The sequence below is a fragment of the Caloenas nicobarica genome, chromosome 8 (assembly GCF_036013445.1).
Source record: "Caloenas nicobarica isolate bCalNic1 chromosome 8, bCalNic1.hap1, whole genome shotgun sequence".
In the NCBI taxonomy this organism is placed as follows: domain Eukaryota; kingdom Metazoa; phylum Chordata; class Aves; order Columbiformes; family Columbidae; genus Caloenas; species Caloenas nicobarica.
Genome location: NC_088252.1, coordinates 5155750 through 5180255, shown reverse-complemented (window position 1 = coordinate 5180255; position 24506 = coordinate 5155750). Strand labels below are relative to the sequence as shown.

The 24506-nt window shown below is 37.2% G+C and overlaps 1 protein-coding gene across 3 annotated transcripts in view; it reads left to right on the top strand.

Moving 5' to 3' along the window:
- WDR33 (WD repeat domain 33) overlaps positions 1-24506 on the top strand; it is a 69897-nt gene that overhangs the window by 17678 nt on the left and 27713 nt on the right. The window contains exons 2-8 of one of the 3 annotated variants that reach the window (XM_065639958.1): positions 201-425; positions 2052-2120; positions 2437-2541; positions 3185-3280; positions 3769-3920; positions 5693-5790; positions 16388-16675. In XM_065639958.1, the coding sequence (XP_065496030.1) occupies positions 222-425; positions 2052-2120; positions 2437-2541; positions 3185-3280; positions 3769-3920; positions 5693-5790; positions 16388-16443 (780 nt within the window). In that variant the 5' untranslated portion in view covers positions 201-221 and the 3' untranslated portion in view covers positions 16444-16675. Of the gene's footprint in view, positions 1-200; positions 426-2051; positions 2121-2436; positions 2542-3184; positions 3281-3768; positions 3921-5692; positions 5791-6411; positions 7827-16387; positions 16676-24506 lie in introns of those variants that run through there. The other 2 variants (XM_065639959.1, XM_065639960.1) reach the window with 2 other exon arrangements.

Here is a 24506-nt window from a genome sequence, read left to right as displayed (position 1 = left end):
ACAAAGTAGTTGACCATTTTAATGTTGGTGTTATGTAGCACAGGGGAAAAATAATTGTTCAGAGGAACCTGCAAATACTTCTTCCCAATAACCAGTGCTTTATGAAGTTGTTATTCATCCTTGGAAACCTAACTTAGTGCCGATAGTAATACGAGATTTTTGTCATTATTGTGTAGTAACCTAGTGTTTCACTTTTGCAGTCTTTCAGAAACAAGATCGCCATGGCCACAGAAATTGGCTCCCCGCCCCGATTTTTCCACATGCCGAGGTTCCAGCACCAGGCGCCTCGGCAGTTGTTCTACAAAAGACCCGATTTTGCCCAGCAGCAAGCAATGCAACAGCTTACGTTTGATGGCAAGCGGATGAGAAAAGCTGTGAACCGAAAGACCATCGACTACAATCCCTCTGTAATTAAATATTTAGAGGTTAGTTAATTTTCTGATTTAGTAGGAAACACTTTTTTCCTTGCTGAAACTTGGGATTGTGCTTTTCAGTGTCTATAGGGCAGTCTGGAATATTCTTGACATCTGCTGCATTTTCAAACTAAGTGACAAATATCTGTAAATTTGGTGTAGTATGAATGCAAGGGGGTTTGGTCCTTGGTAATAAATTTGCACATATACACAGCTGATTTTGTAGTTTGTGTAAGCACCAATTTTTACATCCTTCTTGGAATTCCAACTTGGAGTGCGATTGAGTGTCTTGTGTGATGTTCTGACTTTTCAGTAAACATAAAAACTTATTATAAATAATGTAATTGTTCTTATTTTTGGTTTGAAATAGAAATTTCTTGAAGTGGGAAATAAACTGTTACCCCTTCTTCTCCAAAACCAGGGCAGCATAAAAAACAAATCACGTTTTCTCATCATTTTACTAAATAGCACTGCAACTTGCACTATGGTCTCTGAAAATACTCCTTTCTGTACAGTTAATAGATACAGAACAACTTTCTTGAAGTTTTATATTTCTGTAAAAATGCTTGCTTAGCTTTCCTGATGGGGTGCTATTAATTTCTTAAGAAATATAATTTTATGATCCGGATGTCCTGTGCAAGTACTGCATATTAACTCAGAAGCAATAGAATTAAATCTGTAAATACAGGAATTTTTGGAATCTCAACAGCAACATTGCAAAAACATGATGAAATTAATTCAATCTGCTGTGGCCAGTGCATGGTTTTTAGCTCATAGGTGTTAACAATTGGAAGGTTTTCTTAATAGATTAAGTTATCTTCTAAGAGATGTTTAAACACCAAACATTTAAAACATATTCCTATATTTTAAGAATGCCCCCAAAAAGTTTCTATTAGAAATGAACTTATTCTAAAAAAATAATTTTAGTGGTTCAGGACCCTTTCTCCTGTGGCAGAAATAACCACCTTCCAACTTCTGTTATTAAAACAAAATAAAAAAATCAGTACTGTATGTTTTGGACACTTCCACAAGATTAGGATATACTGGAATTCCATTTCAGTCTCAGCTTCCATACTACTGGATTAATTTGATGTGGTTCTATTTAAAAAAAAAAAAAAAAAAAGTAAAAATGGTTTATATGTAATTTGCTCTTGGCTTAAGAAATTCTAGCAAACTCTAGTAGTGTACGCTGGAAAAATTTTGCCCAGAATCTTAGCTTGTGGTTCTGATATGTACACAGATACAAATTGGTTAAGTCTGTAGCACAAAGCTGAAATAATTCTTAATTCATGTAAAGTGTTTTTGAAAAGGTTCTGTTTGACAGCTCACGAAATTTAACTTAACTGTTACAATAATGTGACTTATTACGTAGGTCTGCTCCTTTCATATTGTTAAGCTGCAATTCTAAATGAGCTGCTTTAGTTTGATGAAATTAAGACTTTAAACATTCTTGAGTCTTTTGCTTATGCTGTACAAATTCTACAGATTTCCTGAGGCGAAGCCTTTCAACTGAGTTTATTCTAAAATCCTTGGAGTGTTTTGGAATTTCCCAAACGGGCTGCCAAAGAGTTCCTTATTTTCTGTTGTTTAACAATGAAGTATAGTGGTATGAACTAGGGGTTGTTTTCTTCTTTCCAGAATAGAGTATGGCAGAGAGACCAGCGAGATATGCGAGCCATCCAGCCTGATGCAGGATATTATAATGATGTAAGTAAATTCCTTCTATTGCCTGATGAGTTCTGTGGATAAAATTTGTCCACAAAATCCAAATGATTCTGCCTGTCAGCCGAGGTTATCTTTCTGTCTGCAAGAGGCTTTAAAGATATGAAGGGTATCTTCACTCTATATTATCTTGTTCTGTTGGAACACTTCTACTGTTGTTTGAACACTTCTACTGAGTTCTGATAATATCCCTGCAAATGAAAAACCTGCTTTTACAGAAACGGGTGTTCAGAATGTGTGCTTTTCTTGCAGTTTCTGGTTAGGAATGTCATTAGTAAATCTTTTGTTTCTTCCCTCATAGTTGGTCCCTCCTATAGGAATGCTGAACAACCCTATGAATGCTGTAACAACAAAATTTGTTCGGACATCTACTAATAAAGTAAAATGCCCAGTGTTTGTTGTCAGGGTGAGTATAGTGTTTGATTTACTAAGTTGTATTGTCTTAATTTAAATTAGAGTGATATTCTTAACTGAAGAAAGAAACAAGATAACAGTTAAAGCATTTCCAACTAAAACTAGTCTGTGGAATGTATGCACTACTGCTGTGCTTTGTCTGTGGCGGGCTTTAGGAATTCAAATGGTAAGGTCTGAGTACAAAATAATTATTACTCTCCAAGTTGAGGTGCACTTCCTACATTTTAATTATTTTTAATTTGTGGAGGCTAATATATATCGAATCACAGAAAAAAAGGCAATTTAGTCTCTGCCATTTGATTCTTGTAGCATATTTTAACAACTTTTCCATTATGTTAGCAGTATAGTTCAGTATGCGTGTTGTGTGCTAGAAACGTTTTGGTGCCAATAAGCTGCTGCTTCTCTACGACTAGACTTTTTTCATTGCTTTTACAGTAGCTTCGTCCTGGTCTTACAAGTCAAAAGCCCTCTGGCACAGTTCTGCATTTTTGTCCTATCTTACATCCTCTAGAAAGTCATTTAGTAAATTCCGGTTTTGCAGATTCCCTGGAAGAAGCTTATGATTTATTTGGAGGATTGTGAAAGTATACTTGAATGTTATATTTGCACAGTTTAGTTAAATTTCTCTTTTGCAGTGGACTCCTGAGGGGAGACGCTTGGTCACTGGTGCATCTAGTGGAGAGTTCACTTTATGGAATGGACTGACTTTCAATTTCGAAACGATATTGCAGGTAAATTAATCTGTCGAGATTTCTGTGTATTTCTTTGAGATCTTGGAGCATGTTTTAGGAACACATCTTCACCCTGCTTGTCATGAATCTGTAGTCTAAGTGCAGTAATGGGAGCCTTAGGGACCTTTTTTTTTTGTTATGCTACTCTGACCCCATGTCAGACTATGGCTGTAGGCAATTCATTTAATGCTTCTCATTCCATTTCCATATGCCATACTGTTCTCAAGAACACACTGTTAGTATTTGTAGTAATAAAGAAACACTTTGGAAATAAAACGCAAAATACTCTTAATTTGTTATTTAGAAGACCTTGGTATACAGAATAAGGGATTTTTTTTTTCCCACGGTAACATCTCGAGTCTAACTAGATCATTGTTTTAATTTCTTTGTTGCAGCTGTTAAGTAGGAACTGTACTAACTTTTGTGGTTTGTGTGGGTTGGATAGTGTTTGAACATGTTTGCTAGACGTTTTGTTTCTGAATTTACAGGCTCACGACAGCCCTGTAAGGGCTATGACTTGGTCACACAATGATATGTGGATGCTGACAGCAGACCACGGGGGATATGTGAAATACTGGCAGTCCAACATGAACAACGTCAAGATGTTCCAGGCACATAAGGAGGCGATTAGAGAGGCCAGGTTTATACACAATATACCATTTTCTGTAGTACCTATTGCCATGATTAGACTGTTCTCTAAGTGTATTCTGGGCGCAGAAATGCATGGGTTCTGTCAGATTCTGGGAAACTTCCTGCACCACATAAACACAATCCTTTCTTTTGTTTCCACATTCTCACCGTTTTGCTGGCACCTTTCTGAATTAGTATTGTCCCAGTATCCGCCTCTGCAATATGTTAGAGATGTATTTGTCTGCCGCATTTTGCACTGGTATTCTTTTCATTTTTATATGGTGACAATGTGTATCAGTTATTCCTTTTTATACGCACTGTGTAAGACAACAATTTCATTCCAAATAAAGAATTCAGTCTTTAATAATCTAACTGAATAAAATATAAAGCCTTCAGAAATAAAACACCTGCATAGTTCTCACAAAATAATAAAACGCTAAATAAAGTGAAGAACTGCTTGGCTTGGTGAAGCCAAGACTTCCAGTAAAACTAAATACCCACGCAGACTGCCACATACAGAAGTCTAATGTTAATCCTGAATGGGTTCTTCAAGCTTGAAACTGTAAGCAAGCCATTGAGAAGAAGACTGTAGGATATTCTCTTGGTTCAGTGTTGATGCCTCAGTTGTGCAAATGTCTATATAAAGAATGGAATCTAAAGCGATACTATCAGTAAGGTGTAAATGAAGGACGTTTCTAAAGAAAACCTGCACATAATCTTTAGCAAGTTATGGAAATGTTTTTAAAGTAAGCCTGAAGAGAAGCTGCAGAACCAAAATGAAGCCAAAGCAGTGTTTCTTCGGGTTCAGGTGCTGGCCCTTGGTGCTAAAGGTTCACTGCTGCAAAGCCACTTTCCACTAAAGTCACCATTTTTCTCTGATAGGGTGCAGCGTTTTCTGCCAGAGTTTGGTTATGAGAAGTGCTTACATTGGATTCAGTTACTGTCTGATTATCATGGCCATACACTGAATTTCTCTGCTATTTTAAGCCCTTTCCTGGTCATAAAGATCTAGGATTTCCTGAGGGCTCCCTCGTGGTCTTTCTCTGCACCAGAGAGGAAGTGAGTGCCTGTCAGTTGCTGGAAATGTTCTGGCCCCAATCCCATGGCTAAATGACTCCTTGCTTTTCCAGTGACTTTCATCAAGTGATATTGTCCGCTCAATCTGGAAGCTGCTTCTGTGTCTGTAGGATTCTTTTTATGGTGTTAATGGGTTGTATGTAAAAAGAGGAATTTTTTCCAAATTAGTTTTACAATAAGTGGTATACTCGTTTTATGTACAATTTTTTCAGCGGTTAATCCGACTAGCATTTTCCTGTAACCAGCTTTCCCTTATTTTTGCTTCTCTGCTGCAAAGCACCTGTGGCTGAAGAGGAGTTTTTTTCCTAAGAACTGTTCTCCTGTGCTTCTACACAGTGTTACATTCTTATGTTATTACCAAACATGAAAATCTAGGGTGACAGTTATTAATCGTATTGATGTTACTTCTCATCCTGCAGAGAAGGTGCTACTGTGTGCAGTCATGGGTAGGAAGGTGCTAAGAATAAATTCTGGATTTTTTCCTCATTTGACAGGAGACTGCAATGCAATAGTAATTCTGTGCTAAATTCATGTCTGGTGATGAAGTGTCATTTGGCAGGCACTCTACTCACTTAAAAAGTCCCTATGTTCAAATGCACCCTTCAGTGTATAACACATTACAGTATAATTTTGCCCTGTCTGAGAAGCATAGATAATCTGTTAAATGCTGACTTCTTTCCCCTGCTGTGTGTCTTCATGTAACAGTTTCTCACCCACGGATAATAAATTTGCTACATGCTCTGACGACGGCACTGTTAGAATCTGGGACTTTCTACGTTGCCATGAGGAGAGAATTCTTCGAGGTATGTGTACCAAAAGTACTGATTGGGGTATTTCAGGAGGGGGAAAACCTTTTTTTAACTAGGTGTTCACAATACAGAAGTATCAGCTTGTCTACATTTTTGTATTACCTCCCTGTCTTAAACCTTCCAAACAAGTTTTTGTTTGGCTGCTGCTATAGGTGTCTTATAATATTCAGAGAGGCTGCAGTTCACAGTGGCATTACTCTGTTTACTGTCCACTTAAGCTCTAAACAATGGAGGTAGATATAAGGACATTTTTTCTACTGCTAATGTTGGTAGAAACAGCTATTTCGGGGTCAGGAATACATTTATCTTTCTCCAAAGCTTAATATTTGTGTCCACTTTTACTTCAGAACACACATCTTCATGAAGAAGATTCCATTCTTTTAGTGGGTGTGCCTTCCATTCTGATTTCTTCAAAGGCAAGGTGGTTACTTTTTCACAGTCCTTAAGAGGATGAGAGCATTTAGGTAGAGAAAATAAGGAAATTTTGATCACATCATGCATAGCACACAAATAATCCTAGCTTTGGGTCAGTAGTTTTCTGTCCACCATCTGTGTACGCTAACTTCTGGTGCCTTTCTGCCGGCCTTGTCAAGCTTTCTCCTTCTCTTGTTGCAGTCTTACTGAGCAATAACAGTAGCTTCTGACAACTACTCCTTTCTTGCAGAAGATGTCAAAGGTACATCGTTTAATAGGAGAACATATTAAAGGCTGCCATGAAATTGGGGGTTGTAGGGATGCAGATAAACTGCAAAGAAGGCATGCAATAAAAACATGGAATTTCAGTTTTAGGCGTGTGAGCTTGTTCAGTGCTTTCCTAAAGTAAGGATTTTTCTCTTTTAAAATCGTGCTTCCAACTTGGACCTGCGTTATGTATTTTATAAAGTAGAGCTCTCCCTGTTTCTCTTGACTCTTAAGCTCTCTTGTTGTTTTACTAACATATTACTTTCAAACACCACTACTTTGAAAACACATTAGCCTCCAGCGTTCTTGCAGTGATGATATTCTAACAGCATCTGTGCATGGACATTATGGTAGATGCATTCTTTGCAGGAGCTGGCAAGTGAATTTCTAGGCTATGTCATTTACACCTTTTTTTCTGGAAGGACCTAAACATATTTGGGACTGTTTTGCTTGATGTTTTACTAAAGAAATCATTCCGCACTAGACTCGTTCTATACCCTCCTCCAGATTTGTACTAACTACTCATTGAAACTGTGTGGAGGATAAGGGGGATTACTGCTGTGCAGAGTTGTCAAGATTGTGAAATCTTTCCAATTCTTCTACATTCTTTTAATATTCTGCATAAAGTGGGAGTAAAGCTTTTAATTTAGGCCACAAAGAACAGAACTTGCATTACATTTCCTTCTGTTGTCTTGCGTGGTTGAACATTTTGATTGTGACTATAACTCAAATAGAATTATGCTTTAATTTCTTATAGTTTATACATCTCAATAGACACTTCTTAGTTGCAAAATGGCTCTATAAAGAACACCTTTGTTTCTGCTTACATGGTGCACCCACAATATACTTCATCTTCTATGTAAGTTGGAAATATTTTGAGAACTTTACATCTCTGGATAAAAATTGGACAGGGCAGATTATTCCTTGTTTCTGCTATCAGATAAAAACAAAACAAACAAAACATTAAAAAACCCCCACAACACCACCTAAAAATCCCCCACAACAAAACAATACCCTAAACCGCGAGTGTTGGGAGTGGGAGGATGTTTCTGCAAAACATACAAGTTTGATTTGGTTTTGGTCCCTAGCACTATTGTTAAGTATAATCAGAAGATGTATTTGAAAGAGCCATATGGGTAACACTTAGGTAGTTTTCTTGGTGGAAAATGCAAACTTCCATTTTGTTGTTTGGAGTTCAGAGCTTCTGGCTTTAGGAAACTGAACTTCAGCTTTTTGCTTCTCCATATGTGTTCTGCTTTGACGTATTTATGAGTGTGACCTGTAGAACTTTGCTTACTACAGCTTTCAAAATATGTAAATACTCATGCTATTGCTATTCCAAAGTTAGTGACCTGTAAATTAAAATCTTAATGGCGCTTTATTAAAACTGTATTTCATTATGTACAAAAAGTGTTTAGATTTAATACCATGCTCAGGAATGTTTTTTATTTCCTACTTTCACAAACTATGCTTCAGCTATTCTGGTTGATATTGGTGCTGTGAAGTTGAAAGATTCTACAGCGTAGTTTAGATCCAAAGCTTCACTTAATGTGTTAAGGTATTGTTAGGTTATCACACGGAATTATAAAAATCAAATGATGGTATCAATTTGTAGCCAGATGTGTTCATAAAGAAGATTATCACTCGCAGGGATACGATGTCAATATATTGATATTCCTACTGATTTTTCAGCAAGAGATTAAGGAACATTTTAAAAAGCAGACTTCAGGACTTCAATGCTAAGGAACACTTTTAAAGGAATTCGATAAAGAGCATTAAAGGTACTGGGGTAAGCTTTGCTTATATAGAAAGGACAAAATTCTGTAGAGTTGTTACAGATGCTTTTGTTTGCACTGGAATGAACTAATATGATTTATTATTTGGATGTCTCCCTTTACTTGAAACTGGTCTGAAGGAACAATTCTAGTCTTACCTTCCAAAGAGGACAGGAAAAACAAATTTGAAGTGGTGAATTACATAGGACTACTACTTAAGGTTTTGCTGGAGTTCTTTCAGCTGTCTGCAGAGGGCTATGCATTTTTTTGGTAGTCGAAGCCATGAATACACGGGTTACGTGAGAAATACTAATTAACTGTGTCCAGCTTCCTTTTAATTTGTCAAAATGAAAATAAACAGGACACCCTGTTTTGTTCTTCATACATTATGCCGGATGTTCTTGATCTTTTGTCCTTAATCTGGCTCAGAGTCCCATTGCCCAGCTTTTCACTGATTAATGTTACTTTGCTGCTTTCGTGCTGTCATGGCTCTCCAGGGCATAGTAAATGGAGTTTGGGCATTTTGTTAGAAGTATGTGCAGATTTATCAGGCTCTTTTTTAATATTGTAAAAAAATAAATAGGATTAAAATCCTCCATTTCTTGCAAAACCATCTTTTAAGTAATTCATCTTCAAGTGAATTATCTTGGAAGGGCTTTAAGGTGGGGGAAATGGCATTGTCACAGTCACTGATCTGCTGGCTTCCCCTCAGCCCAGTTACTGTCTGTCTCTTCTCTTGAACTGAAGATGCTGTACTCCTAATTCTGCACTGGTGGTTTTTTTCCCAATGTTCATTTCTGTAATGTTACCATCTTAATGATGATAACAAATACAGTTTGGTGCACTTGCTAAAATACACTGGTAGGAATTGAACTGATGTTAAAATAATGTTGTCCTTAAAATAACAAGACAAGGAAAACAGTCTATAGTGTAGTAATACGCTGTTTTCATGTCAGTAATCTGTTAGTCTGAAAGGCATTTCCAGTAATGGCATTTATAACAAAACACTATCAGTTCTTTAGTCTAAACGGTTGCAGTGAAATTAATGCTGGGACTCATGTAAACTGTCCCCGCTTCTGCAAGAACATACACACTGAAGGCTTTTACCAATGCTAATTACATCTGGTGAAAAAATGTATACAGTAAAAGCTTGATATCCCTCTGTTTCTACTGAGAAATTAACATTATCCATGATTTGACTGGCGGCTGTGAATCTTTGGGTATTGGGCCTGTGCTGATATATCCTTGAGAACATTGCAGGTAGATCATTAGTAAACACATGATTCCTTAATTATTCCCAGCATGAATTTATGGGTTAGGGGGCTACACACACATTTCACTGTTGTCAGTTCCACTGTCTGTCCTTCCTTCTCCTTCTTTCACAGTCACACACACAAAATTGATTAGAAACATGGGCTTGGGAGGACTGTCTGGTTTTCATTCAGAAGTCTGGATGAGCTGGATGTTGCAGGATTTCAAAGCTTGCCTGGCGTAAATAGGTGTTTTGGAGAGGATGACTCTACCCAGCTCTCTGAAGGATGGCAATCCAGGATTTGATAAGATATTTTGTATATAAGTTTTTCTGTTTTCTGGCTGTAAAATAGAGTAATACACTAAATGATCTTCCAGCCAACATGGTAGATTTGGGCAAAAGATTTTTCTTATCCTAACTTGAACAATTAAAAGCAATTATGATTCCTTTACTTAGGCCATCTGTTCCAAAGTTCTGAAAAAGTGTCTCCACAGCATGTCATACTGAAATAACTGGAGAATTTTTTATTCCTTCCTTTTAGTCTGTTTCTGGATCTTTAATAGCAAATAAAATACCATGAAGCATCTTTAGTTGTTTAAATCAATTGCATGGTTTGTGTACTGTGCACTTTCTGCCTGGAAGTGAAGGATCTCTGCAGAGTGTTTGACATCCGCTTCCTCAGTCAAATAGCAAATCCTGTACTTCAATTCAGAGGTGATGTGTTCAGTAATTAAATGGAACCTGAGAACCAGAGCTAACAAGAACTAATCTTCATTTTGATCCTTCGATTTTAGGCATAGACTACTAGCTAGGTCTTAGGCTTTGGAGCAGGTAGCTTCTAAAACTTTTACCTTTTCCTGGAATGTAATTGAATTCTACACTCGGTAATTTAAAAGAAAAAAAGACAATCCTCATGTTGCTGTTTACATTTCTTTTCCCTTTATGTGAAGCTTTTGTGTTGTTTGTCTCAGTACGGAGAGAAAACCCAGTGAATTCAAGAAATACATGTATATTGATACTGTGCTTCTTGTAAGGAGAAATAGTGTTTAAACCTTCAGTTTCTTGTGGAGACTTGCTGCTTTGTGCTGTTAGGATTTCAGATATACCTGATAGGTCTTCTAGTCTGCTGATGCATCCCTGCATGAATGAGTATTAGAACGATTTTTCCGCAGAACAAAAGCCTGAGCTGAGACCTGTTTCCACCTGTATGTGTCTAGAGAAGGCAAGTCCTCGAATTTTTTAATTTAAAAAACATGAGCTATTTTGAAATGCTAGTATTGAATTAGTTAACTGTCTTTGTTGGTAGAGTCTAGTATGGCAGCTTATGTGGCCGATCTCTGATTTTCATGAAATTTCATTGCCAAAGTGAAGTTTGGGATGAGGGAGAGGGGTAAGTCGCAGCTGCGGCTTTTGAGGTCCAGTTGTGCTCTGGATGGCTGTGCGTCAATCTCTTCTTGTGTTTTAGACACAGGCACTGTTAGGGAACTCTCTCACTGGGATGGTGATAATGAATCTGTGAGGGGTTTTCTTCTTCACAAACAGTTCGGATCACTTGCACATTCGATGGTGCAGGAGCCCTTTTGTTCTGCTGTGTGCGTTGTGCCAGCCCTGGTGCTGCTGCCTTGGGGTTGTGTGCATAGAGGACTCCACGCAGTCTCACTTTTTCATCTCATTAGGAAACCTCTCTGTTGCCTTCGTGAGATTAAGAGTTAGAAATCTTGTATACGATTTCCAGCTTCAGAAATTGAAGTTATCATGCAAAATATTTTTTCCTTATACCTTTCTCTACACTTTTTCCAGAGTTAAGTAACACCAAGGACTTGGAGTGTGAGTATGAACTTCCCTGAGTTCATAGATAGCTCAGTCACTGCTGCTTGCTAGGGAGGTGGGTATAACCTGTGCTAGATTGGAAGAATTCAGTCTTTTCTTGCTTGAGGCTACTCATGTTCAGGTGTCATCTAGCAACTCAGTTTTATTCCTGAATATGACTTTCAAAGCTACAGCATCTTGGTTTTCTCTGTATAGGAAAATTTACTAGAGGTAGACCTGTTAAAATCTCCACATCTATTTGCATTAAATGAAAACATCCATCTGAGAATTGAGAAAGAAACTTACCACTATGTTGACTTATACCAGGTTTCTATTTGTGAAGTGTTCTGGTTTGGACAAAAAAATTGTTTCAATCAACTCTACTTGAGGTCCTTGATTTCTGTGGTGAGTAGGAGGTAGCTCCTTGATGCCTTTGCTCTGCTCCCTAAAGCAATGCCAGGAGAATTCGAGGGTATTGAAGACTGCTCTTGGAGCTGGTTGCACCTGATACGCCTAAAAGAATTTGGTTTACATTGCAGTTCAGTTCTGAGTAATGCTGATGTACAACATACCAAGTCTTAGAGTTCTGATTCTCATCTAAAATCTAGTGTTTTTAAAATCCTGGCAAATTAATAACTTAGAATATCTAGAATTCTCAAAGAATGAATGACAGAGATCATGAGAAATGAGCCACAGGACCGTGACACTTTTTTTCCTTGTTAATGCTTTTCATGAGACAAGAATGAAGAGGCTCTATGCGAGAATGAGATTGTTTCAGATTCAATTTTGAAATCTCTTTTCCTCCCTGAGAATTATCCTGAAGCTGAAAGTTAGATAAACTCTCCCATTGAGTCCAATGGCAAAAATTGCACTAAAAAGGCTGATACTTTTAATAAATATATTTTGTTAAGCTTGGGGGAATATTGAGAAACTTCAGTGTTTCCTGAGACAGCCAACTCTTAGTGCTGCCGCAATACACAGTACTTGCTGAAGAAGCTGTAAGATTGCGTCAGTAAGATTTCTTGCATCTGCTTCCTTTCGTGTGTTTGATAATTGCAAGGGGTAGATAAATACTAAACTAGGTAAAACCTTTTTTTATGGTTTGTTAGCGTAAATACTTCAGTGCTGAGAACTCTACTGTCACCTGTTGTGACTACATATGGAAATAAACATAATATGGCACGATCCTCTGTGTAGTGGTCAGGATTTCACCTACAGCAAGACCATTGGTGCAGCTTTGTCCTCAAACCCCACTCATCATCGTTGAGAAAGAAAAACACTCTTTTAAGTGGACTCTGTTGATACTGATGAAAAAAACCCAAACTACAGATACATTTAAATACTGATGCTAAGATGACACCAGTCTTCCTTTCTCGGCACAAGTGTAATTGTTGAGAAGGATGCAGGTGGTTTGCACTGGGGGTGGTGGCTTCCTGGGATCTGCTCACCAGAGGTTCTCAACAGAAAGATAATCATCCAGAGTTAGTCTCATACAAGTGATGTTAGTAACTCATCCTCTCTGATAAAATCTTGTGTGGATCAATACTCAGGATTGAGCACTTCATTTGTTATTTTTTTTAATGGAATCTTTTGTTTGACATACCATTTCCTAATAGAGTTAACTACGGAAATAATGCTATTTCAGAATAAATGGTAGAAGTCCTCAAAAAAACAAAGACCACAATTCCCTGGTGAAAATAATTCATGTCAGTCCTTAAAAACTTATCTTGCTGGCTTCTTGACTCCACTTTTGTGTGGTTTTTTTCCTTTTCTCTTTTCCTATCCTGTATTTACTTCACTAGAAGCTTTTTTGCATCTAGCTAAGCACTGACTCTTCAAATCATTTTATATTTTCTTTTGCATCATTTCAATCCTGCAAACTCAAATTATTTCCTATTTTAGTACATTTAGCTCTTGAGTGATGTTCTGGCTTTAGTAGTGAGACACTGCATCGAGTATATCGTGTGGGTAACATTGCAGTTCTCATACTGAGGTTTACACATTGATGTGGACAGCCCGGCACTGGGAGACGGGGTGAGAGCTTGCAAATATTTTCCCGAAAACACAGTGGTATTTTTTTCTCTCTTCTTTACCTGCCTGCCCTTATATTCTCATGAGAAAGCTAGTCCTGCTCATCACACGTTGCATTTGTAGGAAGACTGAGGATCAAACAAGAAACTGGGGAATGTGCTGAAATGGGATTAAGTAACAGACCAGGAAAAAGGGGTAAATAAGAATCCTGAAAAAAAGTGGGTGAAAGGTGGGTGGAAATGAGGATAGCAAACGGGAGGAAAGTGCAAAGCCATGCCAGTATGAAAAAACTTAATAAAACAACAGCTGGTGTAGTTATTGAGAAAAGATAGTGGCAGCGTGAGCAAGGACGTGAGAGTGATGCTGGGACCTCAGAGAAGTTACACTCCTGGCATTGTGGGGACAAACCAGGGCAAAGGCAGCTGCTGGCGCTGCCAAAGAAGCAGCTGAACGACACACTCGGACACAAGTGGACAGTATATAACATACCAACAGTCTGTGTGTGTACTGTAGTGTGTGTGTGGAAATGTGTAATAATGCTACCCATATACATACACATATTTTTCCCTAATCTCTTTTAAATTTTATATTCTCTGTCATGACTCTTAGAGACTCAAGTTGATGCGTTTGAGTAGTGTTAGGAACACGTTCCATATTCATTGGGAAGATGAGTACCAAGTGCTGGTGTAGTGAGCGAATGGTACCACTGTTCCTACTGGAACTAGGAGAAAGCTGTCCCTACCACTTGGTTAAAACTCCTTGTGGTTTTTATTATGTCCTAAGAAGTAATGTGGATCCTCTCCCCGGCACCCCCCCCACCCCGCCCTGGACTTTTGTTGATTTAACAGCTCTAAAACTGAAATATCTAGTAGTTGCTAGCTTTGGATTGCTTCAGTTGGGAATATAATCGAGGCACGTACATGCTGCATGCTTCTGCAAAAAGTGTTTGATTAGATTAAGCATGCAAATATGTAATAAGTATTAATTTTCAAAGTACAGGGCCAGAACTTTCCAAGTGACCGAGATAGATTTCACAGTGAAAATAGAAACTGTCATTTAATTTTGCTATTTACAGATAAAAGACTTTTTACTGAAAACAAAACACTTTTCAAGGGAAGACACTTTGATTTTTTTACTGCTGAAAGTATATGAGTGTATTGCAGGTAAAGTAACTGTCTTGGAAGTTTTATGAATTCATATTTTATCATGGAAAGGGTTTTTACAGTTTAATTTTAAAAAAACACTATTAAGTGTCTTAGCTTCAAAGAAGCACAGCTGTAAGCATCAGAATTACAGCCATATAGGAGAACACTACAACTTTCCAAAATATTTATATTTTATAAGAAGTTTTACAGACTAAGTTTAACATTTCTTCCATCCTAGACAGTTTGGAATACTATGTGTGATTATTATCTTAGTGGAAGCATCTGATATTTCTAGTTGTGCAAGACAATATTTTGATACATTACACAATCTGTCAAGTTCTGGCTTCAGCAATTCAAAGCACAGGTTGGTTATGTATCTTTTTTATGCCATATTTTGTTAATATTTGTCATATTGTGTATAAATTGATTTTGCTCCAATAAAGATAGGTAAGTAGAGCTATTCCAGATATAACTACAGCCGCATAAAGAAGCGGTTGTCTCTCTTCAGTGTAATTTTCTGGTGTAGACAAGGCAAGGACTTCAAGTACCTTGCATATGTTGTCTTTGAAGACAGAATTAAGCTTTTAAAGGAAACTTATCATGGCTATTTAAATATGAGCCTGACCTGAGAAACTGAAATTTAACTGTTAACAGGACTGGAATAGGCGCTTCTACCAACTCCCTGAGATCTCGGAGCAGAAAATTAAGAACTCCATTCAAAAAAGCTGAGGAATGTCTTCCCTTGGCTGCTGAAAATTGGGGAAAAAAAGAATATATTTTAGTAGAAAGCAAACCCGGCTTACTGTGTGCTGACAGATGCATATTTTCTACCATATGTGCAATAGCTTTTTTAATTTGCCTCTTTATTTAGAATGATGGAGCATGAAACTATTTTAAATATTACATTAAAATATTACTTTTTAAATTTCCATAACTTAAAAAAACTACCTCTAAAAAGGGTCATAACACCTGATAAATTAGGAGCTTTGCTGTAGCTATTGTAGACTTCAAACAAAGCGTAGGAAGAATTGGTGAAAAAGCGTAGCTCAGGATCTAGTCTTATTACTATTATTATATGTTAGGGAAAATGAAGTCTAAATATTTATACAATACTTCTACAGTTGAACTCCTCTTTATAGCTGACTTCTTTCTTCTCCAAAATGATCCTATTCCGCTTCATTCTTGTGTGTGTGTGTGTGTGTGTGTGTGTTAAGATTTAAGGAATGGTTCTGATAAGTATTTACTGTCCTCAGATACAGAATTTGCATAGCAAGACCTCAACATTCTCCCTTGTGTAACACAAGGCCTAATGCTCATTGAGAACTACTTTTCATCAAAAGTTGAGGTTCTTGCTGGGCTCGTAACTGATCAGTACTCTTAAAGATAGAAAAAATCTGACTATTTTCTTTCAAATGAATGAAGAGCTGAGCTTGGTTTCCCTCCCCAAGTTTCCATGGGAGAAAGTTGTCCTGAGATGGGTCCATAGAGTTTCGGATGAAAGTAAAACATTTTCCTTCAAAAAGAGAATTTTGATGATTTTTTAATATTTGGAGATACGTAGCACAAATTGATGTATAAACGGTATTCACAGGTAAGTAATTTCCAACTTCATTACAACTCTAATAGGAATCCTCAGAAGTTTGAGTTCAAACTCATTTGATGTTCCAGGTATGTTGCCGTTAGAAAACTAAGTATTACAGAAAAGTTAAAAGTTCTGAAAAAGAAAATATTTTAGTTTATCTCCTCTAGTCCAATGGAAAACACATTTAAAATGCCATTTTTACTGGGGAGATGGAGGGTGTCTTTCAGTTATTGGGGGGCGGGGGGGGGGGCGCTTGGTTTATTTTAGCTGTTTTCTTACTAGTGTGGTAGAACAGTGTGAATTCTGTTTAATGTAGGTATTGTGCAGTCTCTGTCCTTGGAGGTTTTCAGCCTACAGCTGGATAAACCCTGAGCAGCCTGGTCTGACCTGATAGCTTTGAGCATGACATTGAACTTCTGAGGGTCCTCCCAACCTGACTTACCCCATTGTCTTACAATACTGAATTCCTCTGTTTTGCCAAAGGGGAAACAAAGGAACAAAAAATCCTAGTGATTTAATGTTTAGTTACCTTCAGCTGTACACCAGCATGTATGACATAAGGAAATGACCTTCAAAAATTTGTAGGTTTTTTTAGTTTGTTTTTTCTTCCAGCTTTTAACATGCCCGAGGAAATGCACACAATTTAGATTGGAAAGATTTCTTGAAGTTCAGCAGAACTTTTTCCAGAGATGATAAATATTTGGTCATTGCACAGCGATTAATAGTTTATTCAACTTAATCATTACTGTAGTTTTAGTATTGCGTAGGCTCCTCCTACAGGCAATGAAAATTTTTTGTAAATAAGACGGAAGATGTGATAGCATGCTGTCAGCATCTTCAAAGCTGCATCTGATTATGTAATAACAGCAAAATTAAAAAATATATGTAGATATAAATGCAGTTGTTGTATATGCATATGTCTTTTCAGTCAGTCTCTGTAAGTACAGAGCCTTTATAATGGTACCCAGTAGCACATTTTATGGACTTTAATATTAGTTTGCTGCTTTTTTTTCAAAATTACGCAGTCCTGAAATAGATTGTGTGGGTGATGTTGTAAAGCTTTAAAGCACATGCAGAATTAGAACAGATTGAAAATGTTTGCTTTAAAAGAAAAAAGTAACTTAAGTAAAGGCTTTACTCTCTAAACTGAAGCAGCCTGAGTTTGTCCATCTGCTTTGTCATCACTGTTCTTGAAGGTGCATTTCTTTAGATCGTGTTTCTGAGCTCTCCAAAGGATAAGTAGACCTGGTGTGTTTGCAAACATCAGCCTTTATCTCTAGATTAAATGGGTGTTAGAGAATATTTTTTTTTCTTTCAAGCAAAAGCTGGGCTACATGTCACATTTCATTGTTCATGCCCACACCTCTCCCAGGTCTTGACTTGACCTTTATGTCTAAGTGTATTTCATTAATTTTCAAGTTTAAGCGCATGAAGTCCACACAATATTAAATCTAATTTTGAGACTGTAATTAACTGATATTGTAAAAAATATATGTACATATATATATACATATATAGATATAAAAATTAGAAGTTCCTTTGTCTTGAAACATGCTACTTTTCAAGCACGTGAAAAGTCCAAGCCAGATTTGTTTTGGTGTTTCTACTACAGATGAGTTTAGAAAGGAATAACACCACATTTCAAAATCTGTAGACATAATTCCCCCTTCTGAACTGTAATTAATCAGTAGCAAGGAACAGCTGCACCCAGAAAGTGCTACCTGGATGGCTATCAAGCATTCTTGTATGTAGTATAGTTACAAGGTACAGAAATATTTCCTGCAGGTTTCCTATGTCTGCAGCTTGGGACGGTGCAGTGTTGCTGCTTGCTCGTTGTGCCTTTTTTTCCCATCTGCCTCCTGCTCGCCCTTATCCACACATAGCTCTTAGGCAGAAAGGATGTTTTTAATTAGACCAGCTGATATAGTTAGAAACAAGGGTTTATTTTTATTGTATGGGGTTTTATTTATTTATGAAGCTACACTGACCTGTCTTAAGGACAGAGAAACTTGCTTATTTTAGCTTAGCTGATATAGTTGGGTAATAAGATGTCTTCTCCCTACAGATCTTGCTTTATGCTCTTAAATCCTCAAAGAGCAATGAATCTTCGTTGCTTCCTAAGCAGGAACTCTGCCCACTTAAAATGAATGTATAAGGTCTTCTCTCTTTGGCAATATGTATATTCTCAAAATCGTTTTTCTCTCAGCTAGTTTGCTAAATCTAATGCTTAGGAATATCGATAATGTTGACAAATACAGATTTCTGTGGATCACCGTTCTCCTTTTGGAAGGCCTTTCTGCAGAGACTTACAAGTAAGCATATGGTATTAAGACTAGGAACATAAAAAGCTAAATTCAATCAGACAATTCTTTTATTATATTTGATTTGTATTCTGCAGTTGTATTCTGAAGATGTTTGGGCAAAGGTAGGTTCTCTCACACCATTCCCAGCTTATCAGGAATATCCTTTGCTTCCAAAAGAATGGAGGAAAAAAAAGATCATTCCAATCACCTACATAAGCATGTTAGATGTGTCATTTCTGTAGTACGTATTGCTTTTGCTGACAATTTCAAACGGAGCTTCTGTAAAAATGCAATCAGAAATTTTAATGCTAGTATTTAACTTCAGAATTTCTGCATTCACATTATAAAACTGGAATGGTGGAAGCTTTAATTAGCAGGTGCAATCCTGCCAGCCATATTTGTAGAGCTGTAACTGCTGCTTCCTGCCTGGAAAAACCCATCCTGCTTGCTCAAAGGCTTCACCTGCTGCTCTCCCACTCTGCCATTCTCTTTTCCCTGCGTCACGGAATTCTTCATGGAATACACAGCCTTTCTCCTCAGGAGCACTTACGGTGTGTGTTTCAGTCTACAGTTTCACCATGAGGATGTCTATTCCTAGTAAGTCTGGATGTGGAAATACTGGCAATTAAGTCTGTTTTGCACAGTGGTTGAAGTTGCATTAGTTTCTGCAGAACTCTGTCCTACCGGGTATTGTCACTGCAGCGTGTAGCGAGCCATAGCACTTCACTGAAATTCAAAGAAAGTTCTAAATAACGGTGGTTTATTACACAGAAATTATTTACTAGAAATACCAGAAGTTATTTTTAACCCATTACAAAATATTTTATTGACCAAATTAATAAGTTTTGTTCCAATAGGATGTCAGTATTTGAATAAGTTTTTTTAACATTTTGCATGACGTCAAAGTGCAAGTACGGAATAGGCATGACACAGGTTTTCCTGAAAAATACTTAACTGCCGCTCTAACAAATCCTTTTATCACAAGTATCTAACAAACATAGTTTAGTAGTGATATTTGAAAATTAACAATTTGGGGAATTTTAATTGGGATTTAATTTGACTTATAATTTGAAGTGCCATCTTAAAAATATTAGAACTTAATGTTGCATTTACTAGACATGAAGAATATCAGAATACTTTTTCCTGATGTGTTTACTCTGCTGTCCTTGAGGACTTGAGTTTAGGAGCAAAAAGTGAGTTTAATTTTTCAGATTATTAGAGTCTGTGGCTTTTTGATGCCAGTTACTGTGGTAGTGACTGGTAACCCTGCTGGTTTAAGTAACAAGTTCTAGTGACCAGATGATGTGTGATAATTCTATTTCCAGTCAGTCTGAATAAATAATCTGGCAGTGAAAGGTGGTAAATTGCACTAAGGTTCTAGAAAATCTGTCCCTCAGAAAAAAAACTTTCTCTTCATTCACTCAGAAGCATAAAGGACTATTTGTAAAACTGTATGGTAGATAAATCAGGCTTTTATTTTAAAACCACTATAACTTATTTGTATGTGATAGCAGGAATCATGGGGTTTGCTGCTTATTTTGCCATAGAACGTATCTGTTGTGTGTAGTGCATCTCACTGCAGACATCATGTAAAAGAACTGCATGCCCCTCGTGCTTTATTTTCTGTGCCAGATGCCTTGGTGCAAAGGCACAACCAGTTCATGTGCTGTCGCGAGGTTAGGACACTGCTGGTGGAGTACAAAGGATTAATTCCCAGGCTCCAGTAAGTGAAGAATCTGTAATTCCTAAAGCCAGGTGGTTCTCAGCCTGCTGTACCTTTTTCTCCAGCGTAGCGCTCGTGTCGCAGTTGATCGCATTCATGACACGTTGACGCTTGTAAAACTGCATCTTCTAGCAGCAGATCATTCATAAGGGAATATGTATTCCAAAAATAGAAACTAGTCTAATGAAGGTGTATGCTGTGTACTAAAGCATTAACTGTATTTTACCTTGCACTGAAAATAAACTGTTGACATGGGATTATACCTGTTAAAGCTTCCTCTTTTTTGTGAACTTTTTATGGTTAAAAATGCACTTTGCTCCTAAATACAGGGCTGTTGTATTAACAAAAAATATTAAAAATCAAAACGTAAACTTGGCAGAACTGTTATCTTGCATCATTTTGCCGAAAAATATATTTTTGGTTGTTTTGGGGTTTTTTTTAGTTTCCTCAGTGGGTATTTCAGTAGCAATGGGATGCTCTTACATAGCCTTTTCTGAAACAGAAATACTGCCATCATCTTTCGTGAAAGTCATCTTCTTTTGGTCTCTGCTTCCATTAGTATTTAAATAAACCTATGTATGGGGATTTATCTCTGCCAGTGGAGACTGTACTACCTCTCCCACAGTCACTGACTCAATTTATCAGTAATTTTATTTTACAGAAGATTCCTAAAGTCCAGCTTCCTAGAAGAGCAATGCTGCAGTTTTCCATTCCTCAGCGTAGCTATTTCTGCACAGCACCAGTTCCACTCAAGGGTCAGGACAGCAGCCTATTAACTGGTGATGACTTTTCTCTCGCTATTTACGTGCTTAACCTACTTTGTGCTTCCTGCTATTTTGCGACCAAACGCTGTTTTCCCAAAAGCACTGCTTTTTAGCTTCAGTCTCCTATCTCTGGAGTTTCAAATATGGACCCGGTTCATTATTATCACGTGGACTGGTTTATACATTTCTGAGTTAAAAGATTTTACATTTCCTTTCTGTGTGTTTAAGATTAAAAACTGCCACAGAAAGCATTGAGAGAAATCTGAAGATTCCTTAGAGAGGAGCTGCTTTCTGAAGGACATCTGCCCAGTAAACACTTGTTCTTTTGCCTTTTCCTTTAAATTTATTCTCTAGTTGGTACTTTCTTTTGGTGGTTTGAGTTTGCATTTTTTACACAGCTGCAGCTGATTTGCATGAAGTTTAGCAGGTATCTTTTGTGGTGGTGTTCTTATATAACAAACACTATAAAACTCCAGGAAAAAGTCCCATAGGTAACTTGTTTATATTTGCAATTTTTTCTTTCCAGAACAGTAATAGTTACCATCTGTAGTATTAATATTACTGCATCTGTGCTAATATTGTAACAAAGAAGCCTTAAATACTGCAGGCAAGATCATTGTTTCAGAAAAATGGAAAAGTTTTTTCTCAGCATTGCTCGGAGATAGTCTGAATTTTTCTGCTATGGCTGCACTTAGGAATAGATGGACATTCTGTGTCTCGGATTCTTTCGTCCATCTCATTTGATTTTTAATGTATTTTCTAGAATTTTGTATAAACTTTTTACAAGCTTTTTTTGAAACTTTACTGTAGAGTTCAAAAAGTATTTCAGAATAACTTTTTTCCCTGGAAGTGTAAGGTTTTGGACTAATGAAGTTTCTGTCTATCTTTTAATTGGAAAGCTGGAAATTTTCGTTTTGAAATATTAGACAATGTTTCTGGTACTAACAAGGAGGGGTATGTAATAACATCTAGGAATTATTTGCTCCAGGTGTAGATGTAGCATTTGACTTGAAGATTTTTTTTCCTTCTAGGGAGAAAATTCTGTTCTAATCAACTTTTTTTTTTTCCGTGAAAGTTCCACTTAATTCATGAGAACATACACTGTAGTTATAATTGCAGTGTGCTCTTAGGATACTTCCTGCAAACCTTGTGTTTGAGGTTTCCCCAACACTATGCATTGTTCCTTTACGCTTATTTTGGAAATTTGTAACATGCTACTGAGTGCACGTACCTATAGATTGAAATACAAATTCAGTCATAGATTGCATCACAGAGAGAAACACCACATTTAAATGCCAGCACAATATTCATATCTTGTTTTCATTCCTTTGAAGTGAGCAGTGAAGAAATCTACCTGGTAGCAGCACAGTGTTCAAAGAAGTGTTCAGTCTACCTGTAATATGGTGTGGTGGGGTCTGTTTAATTCTTGTATCCTCTATTCTGATCCTGAAAGAACAGTCCCTTAATATGTTGTCATAGAAAACCTGTTCCACACTGTTGTGGTTTTTTTTTTTGCGTGAAGAAGAAATAGTATTTTTTTCCCTGCACTTTAAATCAAACACCACTTGCTTTGTTCACATCTACTTGTGATGTTAGTAAATGAATCTGAGAACAGCACTTTTCACTATTCGCTCCCAGCACTTTTTATTTGGAACTGCACTCAACCTGGTGATGGGCCCCTTTGCCTTTCTTCTTCTCGTCACCATGTATGTTGTCTTTTATGTGTTCTCCTTTTTTTTTTTTTTTTCTCCTGGTTCTGATATGTCTAAGTTATTTAAGTAGTCTTTAGATTGTTTTATCCCCTTCCTTCTTGTTGACATCTTTCCCTTTCTTTGTTAGGTTTTATTGCACAAAACACCTGGTAAGTTTTCAACACCATCTTGTTCCCTGTCTCTGTTCGATCACATGTGAAGAGCTTTACTGTTTGATCCGTTCATGTGCTTGTGGAATTTAAAATTATACATAGGGATGTGTGGTATTTTAGAGAGCTTCATAGATATTTATAGAGCCACATTCTACAGAACAGTTGCTTAAGAGGGGACCTATTTTAAAAATAGAAACAGAAATGAAAAGTATTTGGGTTCCTCTATTTAAATATGGACTTCAGTATTATCTTTAAATGTGAAAGATGAAAATATTTTCTTAATTTTCAAAATTAGTTAGTGGCAAGAAAGAGGACTGAGTCCACAGATGTGGTGGTGATATAGGAAAGCACAGGAAAATAAGAGAAAATAAGAGCATTGGTGCAGAAATTTGAAATAATATGATTAAAAATTCCTTGTTTCTGTCTCTCACCTGAGCTCATCTTTTCTTTGCTGCTTGATAGAAATTTCAGTGGAAGGTTATTATCTCTGATATGTTTCTGTTACACTATTCAAATCATTGTTTTGCTCCTATATTTTAATTACACTTTTGCACTGTTATTTATTGGTTTTGTTTGTTTAATTTTGCTGTGTTTGTTCTCATTAGCCCTGAGATCACTGCTAGATTAGACATATTCCTAAGTCACTGTATGATATTACATGCTGGGGTTTTTGTCTGGTTTAGTTCATGGTATTCTGCTCATTGTGTGTGTTTTTGTTACAGCCCTTTCATATGTCAGTTGCTTGAAAATTGGTCCTTTGTGCTTGAGATGAAAATTCTCCTGTCCGTTCAGCTTCAGCTCTATGGAAAGAGTTGTGCTTTGTGGCTTAGGCCAGTCCTATGTGCTTGGAGCAAGTTAAACGGCCTCTATCTGCATATCCCTTCTTAGATCTCTCATACTTGCCAGTTTTCTGGATTATTGACGGACACAAATACATCTTTGCCTAGAGTCTATACAAGGTTTGATGATATCTCTGTTGTCCGTATGCCCGGGCCAACTGCTGTTCGCTTATTCCTGAGAGCTGGTACTCATGCAGTGTTTGCCATAGAACCAAAGAAAATAGCTTTTCTAACTTCTGTATACCTAAACTCATTATTTCTTTGCTTAAAATGACAATAGGCTCATACTTAGGGGATGTTCTGTATTGGTAAACTGGCTGTCAAAAGTAGCTTACCTGGCTTTTTTGGTTGGCAAGAAGGAAAATGTTTTCCTGCAAACTTGCTGTTGCTTAAAGTGAGAAGCTGGCTGGAAAAGTGTTCTCCTGTGACTGGCCAGATGAACACGGCTGCCTTGAAAAGTCATTTACTCGTCTGGTAGAGAGCTGATAGTACCTCTCCTCTCAATGGGATGTAAAAAAGTAGGATCTTGCCCTGCAGCCTTAACTACAAAAATACATTGAAACTCTTCCAATGGAGGAAGATCAAGTTGACTGAAAGATCTTGGTGGTCCTTCAGTGTTAGGGGTTTTTTTTAATTAAAATACTCTGGGTTCACTTTGGAGTAAGGGTATATCCAGTTACATAAAAGACCTCTTGTAACTTCTTTTGCTGGGATCCCCAACTTTTTTTCATAGGTTTTAGCAGCTTGCTGAGAGCAGTGTCTAAACTTGGATTAACATCTAGATATCTGGACTATGCTTTTCTCTTGCAACAGCCACAATTGCCAGCAGAGCTTTAATGAACATCCAGCAGGATGTTAATGGAAATAAGTGCTGAAAATTATTAAGGATGGTTACTCTTAGCTTTTCTGGAAGTATTTGTGCTCTTCCCTGTGTTGGGAACT